Below are 21,170 nucleotides of genomic sequence, written 5' to 3'. Positions count from 1 at the left end.
TGAGGAGCATATTGTGCATAGGTTTGGAATTTCTAAGTCTATTACCACTGATCAAGGAACTATGTTTATTGGGAAAAAAGGTTATGGAATATGCCAAGTCTAGGGATATAAAAATGCTTTCTTCTACACCATATTATGCCCAAGCCAATAGACAAGTAGAAGTAGCGAATAAAATTTTGATTGCATTAATTAAAAAACACATTTGAAGGCAGCCAAGAAATTGGCACCAAACTCTCAGTCAAGTTTTTTGGGCTTATCGAAATTCTCCAAGAGGTTCTACTGAAACTACCCCGTATAAGTTAGTTTACGGTCATGATGCGGTGTTGCCAATTGATATTAATCTGCAAAGTATAAGGGTGGCTAGACAAGATGTGATACCAGTAGTAGATTATTGGAATTCTTTGCATGATGAGCTCAATGAACTAGATGACGAAAGGTTGAGAGCTTTAGAGCGGGTGATTCGACAAAAAGAGATTATTTCAAAATCATACAACCGCCGTGTTAAAGCAAAGACATTTGCAGTTGGAGATTTAGTCTGGAAAACAATTTTGCCTATAGAAAAAAGTCAAAAACTTATGGTAAGTGGTCTCCAACTTGGGAAGGACCTTATGTAGTTGACAAGATTTATTCTGGAAATGCCTATAAGATTATTGAAGTTGGATCAGGAAGAAGAATTCCTTCAATAAATGGCAAATATTTAAAAGTATATAGGCCAGGCATACATGAGATAAACATTCCACATGTTTAACGACACGAAAATATCCAGTTGAAGTGTCAAAGGAAAAAATAAAGAGCTAACTAATATTTATAATTTAGTTTGTAAAAGCTAACATGTCCTTGTGATTTCTTTGAATTGCAAGTTCCATTGACAGTGTAAAGCATTAAGATTATGAGACAAATATGTGTCCAAAGCATCAATTTAAAATAAGAGTCAATAATTTATCATTTTGTGAGTGCAGTATAGTACATGCCAACATATAGAACTAAAAGTTTAGTGAATAAACCTATATGAAGCTAGAGGCATGTCAATAAATGCACATTTGATTTAATTTGACAGTACTTGAAGCGAATGCACACAAGATGGCATGCACCAATGCAACCTGACATGGACAAATATGGAGGTCATCCCAAATGAAATACAAAAGAGGTCACTATGATATTAATAATTGGTTTAGTGTGAAGTAATGTAATAACTTCCCAAAAAATAGCAAGTGTCCAGTCTCCAAAATAAGGATAGAGTGCATACAAAAGCAAGTAATAAACAAAACTCTAAAAGTTCAAAAAAGTGAATATTGCAGGGACATATTAAAATCACAAAGGATCACATAAGAAATGCAAGACTAAGTTTTAAAGATCTCCTTCAAGCGAGTAACTTCAGTTTGGAGAGCAGTTTGGAAGTTCCTAGCTTCTTTGGCAGCTTCCTGTGAGGAGAGCATCTTCTCTTCAAGTGACTGTAAGACTGCATTGCTACTGTCAAGCATGCTACTTGCTTTGGCAAATTGACCTTCATTCTTTATCAAAGCAGCATCCAGCCTATTTTTTACTTCTCTCTTGACAGTCAGTTGTTGTTCTAAGTCTCGAATCTCCTCAGATAACTCATGAGCCCGATCTTTAGCTTTTGCAATATGGGTAGCCATGGTAGTTTTGACAGTCTCAAAAGAGGAGGTGTCTTGTTTCAACTTAGAAAGAGCTTCAGTTGATTGTTGATATGATAAGATAGCTGCTTGAGAATCCAAAAATTTAACATAAAGGTCCTCATAAACCTTCTGCAAGTGAGCCAACAAAGGATCAATAGTCTCAGGATGTGGTGTAATTGAAAAATTTTGAAAAATATCTGAGCCTTAAAGTGCGGATTGATAGCAAGTGTCAAAACAGATTTGGATAGAATGACACTGAGTTGTTGGGCAAATAAAAGTAGGATGGAATTGTCGATAATTTTGGTTGTGAGAGGTGTAGTATGGAGCTGCTCTATTGGAAGGTGACTTTGAATGGTAGAGCAAGATTCAACTATGGCCTTCTATGTATCCATGCTATATTCATATGCTTCATTCAGACTTTCTAAATCAGCCAATAAATCATTCACCACATTAAGGGTTTGAGTGTGAATAGAAGTGATTGATATTTATTTTTCTGACCGCTCACTTGGGGATTTTAGAATTTTAAAGCTAAACAAAAATGCAAAAGAAAGTGTTAACATAAAAAAAAAGGAGATACAAGGAAGAGATACTAATAATCAGGCTAAATGACATGTCATACCTTATTGGCATTGGCTTTAGGTGTAGGCTTGTTAGATATGGCAGCTATCAGATTTTCAGTCCTAGACACAATCAAAGAAATAGTAGGAGCCACAGTGACCTAAAGCAAGAAGTGAAATGAGGACAAAGGTAATTAATGAGTTTAAAAAAAAATCAGCATGAGAGATATTATCATCATGTAAGTTCTTCAAGATAATGCTATTTGAATATGGAGGATGTGAAAATATATAAAAATATCTGAGAAGCAAGTTGACCATTGGGGCTAAGAGCATCGACATCATCTTTCGAAGAGAACTTACTCACTGATTTATCACTAGATGAGGTGTTCTCGTTTTTCCCTTCATTGTGCTGAGAGATTACCAGTCCATCAAAATTGTCATTGGATGTATTTGATGTGTCATCCTTATCATCACTATTCGAAGATGTTGACACTTCAATTGGTCCAAGTCTTCTTTTTACCCGGCGGCTTGAATAATTAAAATTGAATTCCTTTTTTCCTACAAGCCTACCAGAAGACTTTCTCAAAGGAGAATTGGCAGCAAGTGTGGTAGTTGTTTTTTTTGTAACAAAAAATAATAATAATAATAATAATAAAATAATTAAAACAGGTGCCATTGTGATATTCTTAGAAGGCATTATGCATGAAGAAAATAACACATAGAGGACCATAATTTTTGAAATCATAATGAGCAAATGATTTAGTTGTAATTATCCTTTTTGATAATTGGTGCTCTTTTCACTTGTTGCATTACAAGAACAGTTTTACTGAAAGCAACTTTAATAGAAGAGTAATAGATTTTCCACCAAGAAAAGAATAAATATGTGGTCAACAGATAAGGTTTAAAAGGGAATAGGTGGAATTTATTTTTTCGCGAAGCATTATCTTTTTGAATGTGCAACAGATCTTCTAGTGAGGTAGCTTTGACATGCAAAGATTGTGGCTCTTGAAGATGGTAAGGAGATGGAATGGCCTGAGCTAACTCAAACTATCTAAAAACGGCATTTAACATATAGACCACTGTTCTTAGGTCATCTTCACCCGGGAATCCAGCAAAAAATAATTGGGAAGTCAAGAATTGTGACCAAATAGTGATGCTTTCCTTTTGTGTAACCCTAGTTGGGGTAAGAGATCGCGTCAACTATTCCGGACCAGTTTGACAATTAGCAAAGGGAGTCAGATTGATGTTGTGGTCTTTCTCTGGCAAGTGATAGAAAGCACGGAAGAAGTGTTTCATCTTATCATGTGAGGCCATTAACTTGTCAGAAAAGACTAAGCTGAGCAGATGGTGTCTGGCAATCACAGAATCTATAGGACCTTTTTGGGTCAAACGTGGTTGTAGCTCAGATTCAAAAATAGCGGACATCCACAATTGAAAAAACTAAACGGGACCGTCAACATTAGTGATTCTTTTTTTCTCTCTCATAAGGGCTGTGATCCAATCTAGAGTGAGATATAGTCGAGTCAGGAACAATTTGGCTAAACACAGCCTCTTACCTTCAGCTAACATAATGGCCAATAGGAGATAAGTGACTTCAACTTGAATACTCCGGGCACAGAATACAACGCCGCTCAACCAATAGAGAAGGAAGACTATGTACTCATTATCGGAAACAGGTTCTCCACCTTGACCTTTGTTATTAAGAATGAAGCTCTAGTAGGTGGTGGAAGAGATATCAATGGCATACTCAATTCTTGTGGTTGACCGGGTAGTAGTTAAAATTTTCTCTCCCAAGAGAGGTAGGCCAGTTATTGCAGCTACATCCAGAAGAGTAGGAGTAATCATACCGTATGGGGTGTGAAAAGTATGAGAAGTCTCATCCCAGAAATACAATGCACCTTCCATTAGTCCTGAATTAACAGTGTAAGAGTTTTTACTAAGTTGAATTAGGTCATATATCCCAATCTCTTTCCACAAGGTCATCTTCCCAGTTTCAACCCTACCTAACCAAGTATGGTAACCTTAAATGTTAGTTTTTGGGGGATTTCTAAATAGCCTGTTGTTGGAGTCAAAGTATCCAATAGGAATGGAGTCTTGAAAAGTAACAGGTTTTCTTTGAGGGTGATCAGGAAAAGCATTTTTTTATCTTGTTTGCTACTTTGAGAGAGACAATAGGGCCAACGAAAGCTGAATCTACACCGTCAATGGTTAGCACCTGAGATTCTCATATCTTTGATTTTGAGGCCTCTGGTTCAGGAGCAAAATCTTTGCCATTTTTGACAACAGACTTATCACAAATGGCCACTTTAAATGAAGAAGGAGGACTTGTTGACAGATGGTGGCTTGAGGTTGCCATAACAATGCAGATTGAAAAAAATTAAAGTATTGGGTGTTGAGGTTGTCAACGATCAACAAACAAGCTATGAAGGTAGAAAAAAAAATGAAATTAAACTTATATGTGTTTAATTTGGTTTAAGCAGTAAGCAAGGATTTAATATGAAACAAGACTTAATACTGCTTGCCAACATTCATGAATAAATAAAATAATAAAAAAGGGATAACATTTTGACATGTTTGTGCTAAGAAAATGAACTATTCCTTTTATCCTGTTTTAGGAGCAAAATGGACAGATATATATATATATATATATATATATATATATATTTTCTACCTCTTCTTTCATACTTGAAAATAGAAAAAAAAAAAAACAGCAACATAGTAGAATTGAAGAATAGGATTCAACAGTTAAATCATAATTTGTGTTAAAGAATGTAAAAGAAAAAAGGAGAATGCTCTTTAGAGTAAGATTCTAGTACTCATAGTCATGAATAACACAAGGGATATTTTGCATGCCATTTTGGAATTAGGATTCCTCTTAATCAACAATGGAAAAGAGAAAGATAAAGATGGAGCTAGCAGTGAAATCTTACCTGCAATATTAGAAGAGTTAGGTATAGTCAAACCCTTGTGAATAGAGAAAGCCCACCGTAGTAGATGAAATTTAGGAGAATGGGAGGCACAAAGTTGAAGAAGTCTTTTGACGTTCAAACACTACTCACAAGTATTACAAGAAGATAAGAGTATTGAATAGGCATGGCAAAAATCCCCAGCGGGGCGGGTACCCGCGGGGATTTACCCGTCGGGGAGCAGGTATGGGGGGTTTTTTCTACCCGCGGAGACGGGGGACGGGGCCCCGTATAATAAACGGGGCGGGGGCGGGGGTAGAGGTCCCCGCCCCGTGGGGACCCGTTAAATCCCCGTTTGTGTAAAAAGACAGAAATACCCTCATATATATATAATATGTAAACCATCAACCATTGTTCAAACCTAACCTAGCCGTCACATTCCTTGCTTCAGAGAGACAGAGAACTGAACTCTCCACTCCTCCTCAAACCCTCAGCGGCTCAGCCCCTCCTGGCTCCTTTCTGCTGACCGCCGACCGCCAACCGTCGCCCGCCGCCTTCCAACCTCTGGTCCCTCAGCGCCGCCTCTCACCCCAGACCCCTTGAGTGGCTTGGTTCGCTCACTGAAGGTGTCGAGGCAGTCGAGCTCACCGCCACGGGTCTTCCTCTTCGCATCGCCGGTCTTCGCTGGTCTTCCTTCCCCTTTTCTCCGTCAGGTTCAGGTATGTTAGCCCTGGTCTTCGCTGGTCTTCCATCCTCTTTTCTGAAATTAGATTTCTAAATTAGGGTAAGAAATTTATGTGTTTTGAATTTCTGGATTTCTAAGTTTTGAATTTGTGAATTTTTTATTAGGTTAATGAATTTTCGACTATGAATATCTGGTTGTTTAATTTATATTTCAAGATCTGAGCAGATTAAACCCAACAGTGTTTATGAAACAAATTTTTCAATTCCCATATTATACTCTTTAATTCGTTTCTATGCTTCTCTGCTTATACACTCTCTGCTTATGGATATGGCAATCAATTTTGGACTTTTGGTCAATGAGATCTGGCAAGTGATCAATTTTTTAGGATGCAACCCAAGTTTTTTATATAAACGAGATGAACAAAAAATTAAAAAATGTTGATTTGTTACTTTCCATCAATGCAGATTTGATAGAAAATAATTGTTACTTTCTTTTTCCCATCAAGTGGTGAATATGAGAACTGAGAAGCATATGAAAACAAAGGGGAGAAAAATGCATAAAGTGATTTTAAACTGGCTAAATAATTTAACACAAACCAAGTAAGATCTAGCATAAGTACATATGAAGGTTTCGTTAAACATGAAGAAATCATGGAAACATCTAAGTTGCCTATCCTACTTATGTACATTAAATTGTGTTGAACTAGTTAAGGTTATATAAATTTCCTAGAAAGTTTAACAAGTAATTGTGTCAGAATTGATTTAAATTTTCTGTGACTGTAATTCAAAATGCGGGGGTGCAGTTGGAGTTTGATGAAGTTTAAGTTCATATTGTCATTATAAATTTTGATATGTTGGAAGAGAACTGTTGCCAGATTTACTTTCCTAGTGATATTAAACATTTATTTAACTAATATGTTAGGCTTTATGTGAGAGTGAAGAAGAAAGTAAAGGGAAAGGTATTCAGAGTCAGTAGGTAAGGAGTTAGAATGAAGGAATAAGATGGTTGTCTATATCTTGTATAGATGTTTAAGAGAAAACAGTAGAGAGGTTGAGTGTATAAACCCAAATTTTGAGTAACTTGAAATGGAAGCTGGGGAGGAAAATTAAAAATGATTAATAAAAATGTTGATTTATTACTTTGACATGATAATAGTGTAAGATGTTTTGTTGTTTATATTAATCTCGAATGGTGTTCCTTTATGTTAGTAACTTTTTTTTGTCCTGGTGATGGCTTGAATGTCAATATTAATTATTGCACCTTTTCCCTTTAGTCTGTTCCTAACTTTCCATTAACCTTTCAATTTATCTATTAGTTTGTGTCTTTGTGATCCATAATATAGAAATTTATTATTTTACTTGTTAGTTTAATACAACAAAAAATTTATTATGGAAATATCTGAGTTGGATTTATGTGATTTTAATTCATGATTTATATTTCATGAATTTATAGAATGTCTTCTTCGGATGCATTGAGTAATACTCTTGATAAGAGTACTCCATCGGAGGAACCTATAGGCACTAATATTCAAACTACACAAGAGGCTCCTCAATCTCAACCTCAAGAACCCCCAACGGATACCGCAACTACTAATGAAGGAACGACAAACTCTACAAGTGGTGTTCGAAAGAGGAAGTTGACCTCCGAAGTGTGGAATCACTTTAAGATTGTGAAAATCAAGGGAAAATTAAAGGCTGAATGCAATTATTGCAAATCGAAGCTACTTGGTGACCCAAAACAAGGCACTTCGCACTTGCGTGATCACTTCAAAAGCTGCAAGCTCCGCACCACTAGAGATATAAGACAGTGTATGATGAAGACAACTCCAACAACTAGTGGGGAAACAGTTGTGGTTGGTGCATATACCTTCGACCAAGAAAATGCAAGGAAAGAGTTATCAGTTATGGTTTGTCTTCACGAGTATCCGCTATCCATTGTGGACCACATTCGGTTTCGACGATTTTGCAATGCTTTGCAACCTCTCTTCAAGGTGATTACTCGCAACACTTTAAAGAGTGACATCTTGAAACTCTACAATGATGAGAGATCGAAGACAATGAATGTCTTTGAGCGCAATAAAAGTCGAATTGCAATTACGACTGATATGTGGACAGCAAGTAACCAAAACAAAGGTTATATGGCAATCACGGCTCATTACATTGATGATTCTTGGAAATTGCAAAGCTGTCTTGTGAGGTAATAATATTATCATTATAGGTACTTCCGAATGTTTATATAATTACAAAGCTGTCTTGTTTATATAATTGTGATATGTTCTTGTGTACAATTGCAAAGCTGTCTTGTTTATAATTGTACTAAATTATCATTACAGGTTTATATATGTGCCGACTCCCCACACAGCTGAGGTACTTTCAGAGGTTCTTGTGGATTGTTTGATGGATTGGAATCTTGATAGGAAGGTATCCACTTTGACTGTTGATAATTGCAGTACTAATGACGTTATGATTGATAATATTTTGACTAAAATGTCACATAGAAACTTCATCTTGGGTGGTAAATTATTTCACATGTGATGTTGTGCGCATATATTAAATTTGATTGTCAAGGATGGGTTACAACTTATTTCACATGCTATTGAAAGGGTGAGGGATAGTGTTCATTATTGGACTGCAACACCTAAAAGAGAAGAAAAATTTAAGGAAACATGTGCGCAACTTAAAATACCCTACACAAAAAATCTTTGTCTTGATTGTAAAACTAGGTGGAATTCAACATTTTTGATGCTTGAAGTTGCAATTATGTATAGAGATGTATTTGAAAGATTGTCATTGCGTGAGAGCAATATAAATCTTTGCCTAGTGAGAAGGATTGGGATACGGCGGATGAGATTTTTCAAAGATTGAGGATATTTTTTGATGTGACTGAATTGTTTTCTGGAACAACTTATCCTACATCAAATCTTTATTTTCCTAAGGTTTGTGTGATTAAGTTGGCTTTGATGGAATGGAAACATTGTGGAAATGAGATAATTGAAATGATGGCTACTAGTATGATAACTAAGTTTGAAAAGTATTGGGGTGTGATTAATACAGTTATGGCTATTGGGACTCTTTTGGATCCTAGGTACAAGATGTATTTATTGAATTTCTTTTTTCGTAAAATATATGGTGAGACGGAGGCATGTGTTGTAATTGGTCAAGTGAAAAGGGTAGTGCAAGATTTAGTTTTAGAATATGCAACAAAGGGAAGAGAGAGAGACCAAGCTGCTCAATTAGATATGCCGCCACCACCTTCAATTCCTTTAAGTTCAAAGGGGAGGAAGTTCAGTCATGAAGATTGGCAAGCTGATTTTGCTGCACATGTAAGTGAGGAATCCGCATTTATTGATATAAAAAGTGAGTTAGATTATTATCTTGAAGAGAGACCGGTACCACAAACTGAACATGATTTTGATATCTTAAATTGGTGGAAGTCAAATGGAGCGAAGTTTCCTACTTTGCAAGCTATTGCTAGGAATTTTTTGGCGATTCCTATCTCTACCGTTGCCTCTGAATCTTCATTTAGTACGGGTGGTCGATTTGTTACGCCACATCGTAGTAGGTTGCGTCCGGACACATTAGAGGCTCTAATGTGTAATCAAGATTGGCTTTGGAATGAATTTGGCACCACAACGAACATAGGATTTGAGTGCTACACAATTCATAATATTGAAGGAGATGTTGACGTAAGTAAACTATTAAATTACATATAACACACTATGTTTTTATATTATTGACTTATTGAGTTATTATATGATTTTAACTTTAAATTGTTTTCTTGTTGCTGTAGGATTCAAGTAAGTCGGATTCTACCATTACGGGATGAAAGGAAGATTGAGATGGTGGAATTATGTTTTTATGATGTCATGTCATGAACTTTATTTGGTTGTTTATGAATATGGTTGGTTATTTATGTAATATTTGGTTGTTTATGGATATGTTTGAATTATTATGTTTGTTGTTATTGCTATTTAAGTCTTTAAAGACTATGGATATTATGTTTGTAATGACAATTGAGGATTATCTTTGATTTTCTCTAATTTTTTCCATTTTTCTCAATTTTTATTAATTTTTACAAAAATTCGCGGATATCCGTGGAGACCCAGGTCCCCGGCGGATACGGGGTCCCCGTTACCCGTCATGGGACGGGACGGGGATGGGGACAGATATTGGGGGCGGGGGGCGGGGGGCGGGGACATGAAGACCCGTTGCCATCCCTAGTATTGAACTATTTTACTTTTTGTTTAGCCAAAATAAAAATAAATAAATAAATAAATAAAATAACAAAGAAAAGAGAAAGAGTACGAATACTCTTGTGTACTTTCTAAGTGATGTTTTAAAATATCATTTTTGTCAACACATATTGTTATTATTTATATATATACATTTTAAAAGAAAAAAAAATATATATATAAAATAAAATAATATATATATATAATAAATAAATAAATAAATAAATAAATAAATATACGTTTGTATATACTCCTTTTATTATTATTAGCGGCTCAACAGGCACGCAGCCGTTTTTCTATTATTTTTTAAGAAATTAATTTTTTTTGTTAATATATTATTCATTCTTTAAATTTATTAGATAAATATTTTTGTCATTATTTTAATATTGATGTGATCTTATTTATATCATTTTTTTACCTTAAAATTACTATAAAAAATTTTTAAAATGTTAAATTATAAAAACACACAATAAAGAGGTATATATATTATCAGAAAAAATATAGTTAAAAAAATAATGATAATAATATTATCCTGATTCAAAAAGAGTATATATAAATCAAAATACATGTTAATTATTTACAAAAGATAATTTTACTTAAATGTCATGGATATTTATATTTGTCTTTATTTTTTTTAAGTGGTGGGCCAAAATATGGATTTGGATATGAAGAGGCTTCATTTTTTTTTAAATAGTGAAAAAACAAAAGAAATGAGAATGCTTGTCTTTTTATTTTTTTGAATATCAAACCATAAGAATAATTAATAAACAAAATAGGAGAATATAAAAATTGTGTATCTGAAAAAAATTTCGTAATTCATCATCTTCTTATTAATAATTTCTTGAGTCTTGAAAAGCTGTCACATTTCTTTACTATAAAAATAATTATATAAACGATTTAAGATTATGTAATTAAATTGATTCCTTATTATAGGGACGAATATAATTAATTTAATTAAAGCCTGTAGAATTGAGATATCTCTTGTTCTGCACTACTTTTTTTGAAAAAAGACAAAAAAATAACATTAATCTTAGTTTATGTATGACAAAATGTAAACTAAATGACGATATTACATTTGATTTATTAGGAATTTATATTTAATAACAGTTACCTGGAATAATATTATTTGTCACCAAAATAAACTAGTTGTGCTCTTCTGAGTTTATAGCTAAAAAAAAGTTAAATTTTTAACATAATTAGTATATACGTCTAAATAGACGATATTATTATTATATAATAAAAATTTATTTCATTACTTTTTATTTTTTTGATCCAATATTTCTCTTTTTATCATCTTTCTAAGTTTTTGTTTGCTTTAACTGTATTTCTCCAACCAATAGAATAAATTTTTAATGGACAAACCTGATTTAATATCACGTTTGATTATTAATATTAAAACAAAAATACGTATCATCAATATAATTGTCACGGTCGTTAATATAGTAATACTTAATTTATTGTTTATTGGTCTCATTGATACAATGAATTGATCATCCTTTCATATACTCTATAATTGTTAGAATCCTTCTTTCTATAATTTATTGTATATATGTATCACACTATATCTTAATAGTATTTTGTATATTATTTTAGCATTAAATAATAATACATCCCAACTAAGATATACCTTTACCTTTTATTTGTTTTGAAAATTTTATTTTTATAATAAACGTCCATGTCAATATAAATAGAAAAAAATCAGAAAAGAGTGATAATAAAAATAAAAAATAAATAACAATAATAATATTATAATCTCACTATATTACCAACAATATTTTTACAAACTTCTGCCAACTTTTGTTTATGATTGTATTTAATGGAAATGTCTTATATCTCTTTTAATTTATCAGGTAACCAATGAAATAAAATATTACTATTTACAGTATAAATTAAATTAAAAAATAGGGTAAAAAACCTTAATAAGCCAAGTCAAGAATCATGTAACGTAAATACGCCAAAGCGAAAATCATTTCAGCAATAAGCCAAATCATATTTTTATATAATTCGAACCATGCTGGTTCGAATTCCATTTCTACATAATTCGAACCAGCTTGGTTCGAATTATACACAAACACATGCATACACGTAATTCGAATTACACACAAATACACGCACATACATAATTCGAACCAGCTTGGTTCGAATTACACACAAACACACGCACACACTAATTCGAACCAGCTTGGTTCGAATTACACACAGTAATTCATGGTATAATTCGAATTATGCTGTTAAAAAATTAATAATTTATTTTAAAAAATTTATTAAAAAAATTAATAATTTAAAAATTAAAAAAATATATATTTTTATTTCATACGTTAAAAAAAGCTAACAAAATATTTAATTACGAGACTTCTTTAAAATATTAATGAGCTATCAATTCGAATTCCATACAATACTTTTCTGTCCATTTTTAATAGTTCATGAATATTTTTTAATAAATTTTTTTAAATTATAGTACAAAAAATATTTTATCCTATGCAAAATAATTTAAAAAAATGGCTTAAAAAATGTTAGGAGTACTATAAAAATTTGTAATGTTATAATAACTTAGGTAAATACATGCATGTACTCAACTTTTAAATAAAATACTCTACATAGTCAATAATAATTTAGAAATGAAAGAAAATATTTTATTCCATACAAAATAATTAAAAAATATATTTTATTCTATACAAAATAATTTTAAAAAATGGCTTAAAAGATGTTAGGAGTACTATAAAAGTTTGTAATATTCTAGTGATTTAGGTAAATACATGATAAAAATATTTTTTCTTTAATTTCTAAATTATTAGTGACTATGTGGAGTATTTCTTTAATGTCCTAAGTCATTAGGACATTATAAATTTTTATAGTACTTCTAACATCTTTTAAGCCATTTTTTAAATTATTTTGTATAGAATAAAATATTTTTTTTGGTATAATTTAAATAAATTTATTAAAAAATATTCATGATAATTTTTTAATAAAATTATTTAAATTATATGGTGAGATATTACATGATTCGAATTACGCATAGGGAAGTTTAAATTACTCTGGTTCAAATGATATGGTGAGCAATTCGAATTCTATACAATACTCTTATGCCCATTCTTGATAGCTCATGAATATTTTTTAATAAATTTATTTAAATTATACCACAAAAAAATATTTTATTCTATACAAAATAATTTAAAAAATGGCTTAAAAGATGTTAAAAGTACTATAAAAATTTGTAATGTCCTAATGACTTAGGACATTAAAGAAATACTCCACATAGTCACTAATAATTTAGAAATTAAAGAAAAAATATTTTTATCATGTATTTACCTAAATCACTAGAATATTATAAACTTTTATAGTACTCATAACATCTTTTAAGCCATTTTTAAAAATTATTTTGTATAGAATAAAATATATTTTTTAATTATTTTGTATGGAATAAAATATTTTCTTTCATTTCAAATTATTATTGACTATGTAGAGTATTTTATTTAAAATTTGAGTACATGCATGTATTTACCTAAGTTATTATAACATTACAAATTTTTATAGTACTCCTAACATTTTTTAAGCCATTTTTTTTAAATTGTTTTGCATAGGATAAAATATTTTTTGTACTATAATTTAAAAAAATTTATTAAAAAAATTTATTAAAAAATATTCATGAACTATTAAAAATGGATAGAAAAGTATTGTATGAAATTCGAATTGATAGCTCATTAATATTTTAAAGAAGTCTCGTAATTAAATATTTTGTTAGCTTTTTTTAACGTATGAAATAAAAATATATATTTTTTTAATTTTTAAATTATTAATTTTTTTAATAAATTTTTTAAAATAAATTATTAATTTTTTAACAGTATAATTCGAATTATACCATGAATTACTGTGTGTAATTCGAACCAAGCTGGTTCGAATTAGTGTGTGCGTGTGTTTGTGTAATTCGAACCAAGCTGGTTCGAATTATGTGTGTGCGTGTGTGTCTAATTCGAACCAAGCTGGTTCGAATTACGTGTATGCATGTGTTTGTGTATAATTCGAACCAAGCTGGTTCGAATTATGTAGAAATGGAATTCGAACCAGCATGGTTCTAATTATATAAAAATATGATTTGGCTTATTGCTGAAACCATTTTCGCTTTAGCGTATTTACGTTACATGATTCTTGACTTGGCTTATTAAGGTTTTACCTGTAATATTATAGTAAGAGAAAATAATTATTATGACAAAAATTAAAATTGTCAATCATACAATAGCACTATTTCAATTCAACCTTGTAAAAAAAAAAAAGAAAATTTGAATCTAAATTTATTAGCTTTTAAATAAAATAAAATATTATTAACACTATAAATTAAATAAAAAAATACCAATACTTTTAAAATTAAAAAATTAGATTTTTAAAAATAAATAAATGAATAATTTATAAAACAGCTACTATTGTACGAAAACTGATTGCACATAGTTTATAGAGCATAACTCACTTCAAAATTTTAGTATCCAAATTTAAGTTTTAAACTTTTAATATTATCTTTCATGATAGAACTTCTTCCGTTACGTTGCATAAAGAAATTACGTACTAATCTTCTCTATCTTATTTTCATCTCTACTTCAGTAACGGTTATAAACAAATCACGTGTAATTTCTTCAATTCTTTACTCTATTAATTTACCTTTTAATTTGTTTCACTTTTTTTTTTAATTTTTCTTACTTCTATTTTTAATTTAGGATGCACTTTTCTGTATGGAACAATTATTATTATAATAAAAAAATAGTTATCGTGAAAAAAATAAAAAAATAATAAATAATAAATAATAAAAAAATAGTTATTATGATAGAAATTAAAGTTGTCAATCATGTAATGGGACTATTTTAATTTGAAAGAATAAAAGAAAATCTGAATCTAAATTTATTAGATATTAAATAAAATAAAATTACATAAAATGTTATTATTTATCGTATAAATTAAATAAAAAATTATCAATATTTTTAAATAAATATTTTATACAACAGCTGCCAAGTAGAACTCACTGAATAGAAAAAAAAATTGAACATTAAACTCCCATATTTTTTTTGTATATTATTATTCTGTTATAGTATAAATAATAATTTTAGAATTATCTAAATATTTTAATATATATTATTTAATATTGTCAGAGTTAAAAAAATTAAGAGATAAAATTAATATTTCTTTTAAGAATTATTATTTTTAAAATTATAAATACACAATAAAAAATTAGAGTACATTAAAATAGTACCATAATAAAAAATAATTCAAAAGATAAAATTAACAAACTAATGGAATATATATACACAACTAACCAATGTTATCATCATTTAGTATATTATTTGGACCAATTTTAATTCTTGAATATCTAAAAATAGATTTTTAACATATAAATAATATTTTTTAAATTACGTAAATCTTTTAATATAAATAATTTAATATTATCTGAAAAAAATTAAAAAATAAGATTAATATTTTTTTAAGAATAATTTTTATCAAAATTATAAATACATAATAAAAATTTAGAGTACATTAAAATAGGACCATAATAAAAAATTTAAATATTAAATTAATAGTGTAAATTTTTTAAGTGAATAATTAACAATCATAATACACTGTATTATAGATATATGTAACATAGTATATTAGAAATAATTAAAAGTTTATTAAGTATGAATTAAAACTTTTAAAAAATGATAATTTATACCCACTAATATTATTACTGTTCTATCTATTACTTGAATTTGGACCAATTTTACTATTATTATAAGTATCTGAATAATGTTTAAAAGCAAATCTATTATTGGCATGAGATTAATGTATTTTTAAAATCTATTAATGTATTCAATAATATTAATAAGAAATGAGATGAGAAGAGAAAAATGGGTAAGAGGTGAAAGATAATAGGTGAAAATTACGTCAAGGTGGCCAAATTGAGTAATGAGAGTTTTTGATATGAATAACTGACATTAAGTGGAGAAGTTAATAAGAAAGGGTAATAATGGGAAGAAATTTTGGACACCAAACCCATATATTGTCATTATATATTGTTATAGATATTACTTGGATTTGGACCAATTTTACTATTATTATTAGTATCTGAATAATGTTTAAAAGCAAATCTATTATTGGCATGAGATTAATGTATTTTTGAAATCTATTAATGTATTCAATAATATTAATAAGAAATGAGATGAGAAGAGAAAAATGGGTAAGAGGTGAAAGATAATAGGTGAAAGTTACGTCAAGGTGGCCAAATTGAGTAATGAGAGTTTTTAAGATGAATAACTAACATTAAGTGGAGAAGTTAATAAGAAAGAGTAATACTGGGAAGAAATTTTGGACACCAAACCCATATATTGTCATTATATATTGTTATAGATGTTATAGATAAAAAGCAAAATTCTTTTCACTTTCAATCACGGTACGACTTCAAGTGAAAAATTTTAGGGGAATTATGTTAGACAAAATATAATTTTTATAAGAAAATTATAAAAAGAAATAATTAGTTATATGGTGATGTCTCCATATATAATATTTATATCTATTTTAAATTAAATTAGATCATTTGACAATTTGTTATCTATTTGATTTTTGAAATTCACAAGAGGTGTGAAAATGGTTACGGGCCAATCTAAATTTCCCGCAACAGGTGTATAAATAGTAACTGTCAGCTGACATTAGGTTAGTCTATAAATAAAGCTACCAAAACGTTTTTAATTCCTTGGGAGTAAAATTGGGAATCTTAAATAATTCTTATGAACTCCGTAATTTACTTTTTCCCAATTTTTATTAATAAAATTTCTCTACTTTTATGTCTTTTTCTCTTTTAGGTTCATATTTTTTCTTTCATTTTTTTTTAATTTTCTATTTCACCAGCACCTTGCCTTTATATATTTATTTATTATTTTATTCTTTTTAATTTTATTTGACGTTACAATTGTAATATTGAGATAGCTACATATCTTCTTTAAAACATAAACAAAATTTGAGTAAAACACACGGCACAAAATATTAATCCATAAAACAAATTCATCAACATTACTATTTTGGGTGATTCGAATTTATCAACATAGAGATAAATAGTCAGAGTTAAAATAGCCTTGTAATAAATTCTTTGATTTAAAAATCGATTAGAAAATATTATTCTTATTCATTTTACAGAAAACGCAGCAACTGCTAGAAAAGCCCAGACATGCACATGTTGGAAATCATTTAGCCTTCCCTGACCAATAAGGTCAACGGTGATTCCCATATGGCCATATTGATGAATTAGGGTATGATCTTCATTTCTCTAAGCTTAGCAACCCAAAATTTGACACTCTTAAAGGAGTCCGCGAATCCAAAAAACCCATATTCCCTGCTCTTATTAATGCTAGACACATGCTGAAAATTAAAATGCAGCACAGGTTTCATTGAATTAAACTGCGCAATTTCCTCTAACTTGGTCTTCTGAAGCTCATGCTTCTCAACAATCTCATCCCAAACCTTCCCTTTGTCACGCATAAAATCCACCACATCAAACTCTTCATCACTCTCATCAAACGGTTTGAACTCAACATCATAAACTTCACTATAAAATTTCCACATGCTCTTCCACGTGAACAAATCTCCGTTCATGCAGTTAAACGCTTCGTTCTTGGCCTTCTCGGTAACCGCAGCCCACACGTGCTGCTGCGCCAGCACACGTGCATCCGTCATGTCACAGAAATGCTCCCACGTGTACCGGTTCCCCGGGTACCGAAACGGCACTCCCAGGTGCCGGCATACCGCGGCGTAAGCACCCACCATAACAAGCGCGTTGTGGCCGCTTCTTGAAGACGCGCCAATTATAATGGACGAGCGGTGCACTGAGTAGGTAAGTGATGGCGCGTGGGATGCAAGGAGGTCCTCCAGCGCGTAGTAGAAATTCGGGTAAGGGAGTCGGGGCATGTCCTCGTGAAAAGGTGGTTCGTGGCCAACGAGTTGGTTGGACCGGGTGGGGTCTTGGATTGGGCCCATGTAGTGTTTAGTCCCGGTTTGGAGGGTGACGTGGCTTAGCCGGGAAGAAGGTGAGGATTTGAGGGTGGTGAGGACGTTGTGGAGCATTGTTGTGTTGACGGCGACGTTGGCTTCTTCGTCGCCGGGGAACTGAACGGTGACCCAGAAGAGGTGGGTGACCTCGTGAGCTATGGGGGAGAGGTTGGAGTGCGTGCTGGCGGAGTCAACGGCGTCGAATGCGATGAAGTGGTCAACGGTGGAAGGAGGGAACCAAGTGGGCTGGGATCGGGCGGCGCCATAAACCTTCCATGGGCCTCCAAGGCAATCGGGGTGCTTTAGGGCCTGGGCTAGGCTGAGACCAGCCATGCCTGTGACTCCAACGACAAGTGCTACGACGGAGGGTTGGTGGTTCTGCTTCTCCATGAGATTTGACAACTGATCAAGCTAAGTAAATACCTAAGTGGAGAAAAGCGAAGCGAAGAGATAAGGAGCAGAGAGTGTAGCCTTATAATCCTTTTATTATTATTATTATTATTATTTTGGGGATGTGTGTGAGAGGCTGAGAGCCGGAGGGAACTGGGGATATAAAAAAATAGCTGCATTTGTTATGAAGTGAACGTCGTTTTTCTTTTTTAGTTGTTGCCACAGCATACCTTTGTAAATTTTTTTGAGCCCCTTATGTCTTAAACCTTTTACGATATCATAATTTTACGAAGGAGTGTGTGATCTGTGATGTGATTAGGATCAGGACATAAAAAGTAGAAATTTTTGGTATACAAGTATAATCACCCGTGCCATGTACGTGAGAAGATTGAAATTATAATTTTAAATTATTCTTTTAAAATTAATTTAAATTATAATAATTTGATTAATAAAAAAGTAACATATTATGCATTGTTTGTTCTTTTTTTAATTCAGTGTTAATTGGATTAATTCTAAAATAGTTATTAATCGATTTTAATAATGTATTTTTTTCAATAAATCACACATATATACTGAATGTGATCATAAATAATATAGTAATAATAGTTAAATCCACCAACAAATATATTAGCTATATTATCACACTATTAAACAAATTAAATATAAAGACTATTAACACTTATAAATCTATAAAATCGTACTTTCTTTGATTCGTGCGAGGGTTTACTTGTCAAATAAATTAAAAATATAAACAAAAAATATTTATAAGCTGGACCTAGCATCACTTGAAAGAATCATGAAAAATAATCAACTTATCTTATCATCCATGAGAACCATTTCTACGTAAGTCGTCTTGTTCTTGTCAAATTTGTATGGGACTTTCCATAACTTTATAATTCTTGCCTTTATTTTTCAAACCTTTTCATTACATAATCTACCATACCATAGGTAACACTGTTGATATAATCGTAATTAGTAGCCCTTAGGTATGAAAAATAATAAACAGAAGAAAATTTATGTCCGAAGTACGAATTTTCTAAATGATAAATTAAATAATTGTAACAATTCACTATTACTCCTTCTCTCTATATATATATATATACACTAATTATATACGGTAATAATTAGCAAATATCTTCAATGGAAATACTTACTACAATTAGGTGAAATTTATTTCATTATATTTTATTAACCTTTATGATTTTTTTGGTGACTGAAATAAATTAAACAAAGAAAAACAAAAGAAACAAAACAAGGAACTGCTTAAATAGAGGGACAGTCCCGTTTAAGACTACTCTTAAACTCCTCCCAAGGTAAAAGAAGCTCCACATGCGAAAGTTGTAACTTCATCGCCATCTTTGCCATAGTATCTGCCACCGTGTTTGCATCTCTCATAATCAAACGAAAGTCAACACGCCAATTCCAATGCATGATATCTCTTATTTTGAGCACCAGTGGATCAATAAACCCAAAACTATCTTGAGTAACAAGATTAAATGCTTCCACACAATCCGTCTCACAAATAACATCTCGTTGACCCACATCCCAAGCTAAGAGATATCCTCTCCAAATAGCAAACAATTCTCCTTGAAGAATACTATTACTCTCAATCATTCCCAAACACCCCCTTTGCCAGCTCCCATTACAATCTCTAATAACACAAGCAAAACCAACACTATCACCCGAACCAAAATAACTAGCATCACAATTAATCTTAAAAGTACCAATGGATGGGGGATTCCAAAAACCATTTAGAGTAGAGGGAAGGGACATACGTTGTAATTCAAAAATATTTCTAAGCTCCTTTTCTGAAGTTAATGCCAGACAAATGACTTTTTCCGGAGGCCAAGTTTCATGGGGATTAAAGATGTCGTTATTCCTTGCTCGCCATATCCACCAAAGTCCCGAAAAGAACTTGAACGGGTGCTCTCTGCTATGATACAAGAACCAGTTCTTCAAATCCAAAGGATGACAAGGAATATCCAACCTTTGCCAGACAAGCTGAGCTTTTGGACAATCCCGAATACAATGTATAACCGATTCCTGGCTAGAAAGACATCTTGGACACCTATCCGATGACGACATCCCTCTTCTAAAGCGAAAACTTGCAGTAGGAAGAGCCTCCTTAAGACACAACCAAGCCAAAAACTTATGCTTTTCCGGAACAAGCTGACGCCAAAGCCAAAGCCAATTCTCCCTCTCCTCCCAACCAAACAGCTGCTTACACAACCACAAGTAACCATTGCGTGAGTCATAGACTTTGGCAGCAGACCCACTCCAATACCAACCCACTTCCGGACCTGCTTATTCATCTGGATTGTAAGAGAGAATATTATCTTTCAGATTTTGAGATAAAGGAGAATAAAGAGTATCCAAATGCCACCTACCAACCGACCAAATATCCTGTATCCGGAGATTCGAATCTGAAATATGGACATAATCCATCTCATTAGATAACCATCCTTCTCTCCTCCAGCTAGAAAACCAAAAATTCTGGTTCAAATCTCCAATACACCAAGCAAACCCATCCTTCAACACTTTCCAAGCCTTGCAAAGACACCTCCAAATGGGAGAGTCCTTGTTCTTAGGATAACTAAAACAGTCATATAGAGATGATTGGTATTTGGCATCCAATAATTGGACCCATAGCTTGTTTGGCTGCTGGAAAAAAGTCGAAACTAGCTTCCCAAGAAGAGCAATATTTACACAATAAGGATCTCTAATCCCCAAACCTCCATATTTTTTTGGAGTAACCAGTACCTTCCA

General features: G+C 31.7%; 1 protein-coding gene across 1 annotated transcript; it reads right to left on the bottom strand.

Moving 5' to 3' along the window:
• Positions 1-16,841: 16,841 nt before the first annotated feature.
• On the bottom strand, positions 16,842-18,633 carry LOC112723146 ((S)-8-oxocitronellyl enol synthase CYC2). Its single transcript, XM_025774395.3, has one exon. The coding sequence runs from the start codon at positions 18,402-18,404 to the stop codon at positions 17,274-17,276; it is 1,131 nt and encodes a 376-aa protein (XP_025630180.1). The 5' UTR covers positions 18,405-18,633; the 3' UTR covers positions 16,842-17,273.
• Between the last annotated feature and the right edge of the window lie 2,537 nt (positions 18,634-21,170).

The sequence above is a fragment of the Arachis hypogaea genome, chromosome 11 (assembly GCF_003086295.3).
Source record: "Arachis hypogaea cultivar Tifrunner chromosome 11, arahy.Tifrunner.gnm2.J5K5, whole genome shotgun sequence".
Lineage (NCBI taxonomy): Eukaryota > Viridiplantae > Streptophyta > Magnoliopsida > Fabales > Fabaceae > Arachis > Arachis hypogaea.
The sequence above is the reverse complement of the archived record's forward strand: the minus strand, read 5'-3'. Positions and strand labels throughout refer to the sequence as shown.

What these genes read in the sequence shown, in the direction of transcription:
- LOC112723146 (XM_025774395.3), bottom strand. Translation starts at nt 18,404, where the DNA reads ATGGAGAAGCAGAACCACCAACCCTCCGTCGTAGCACTTGTCGTTGGA.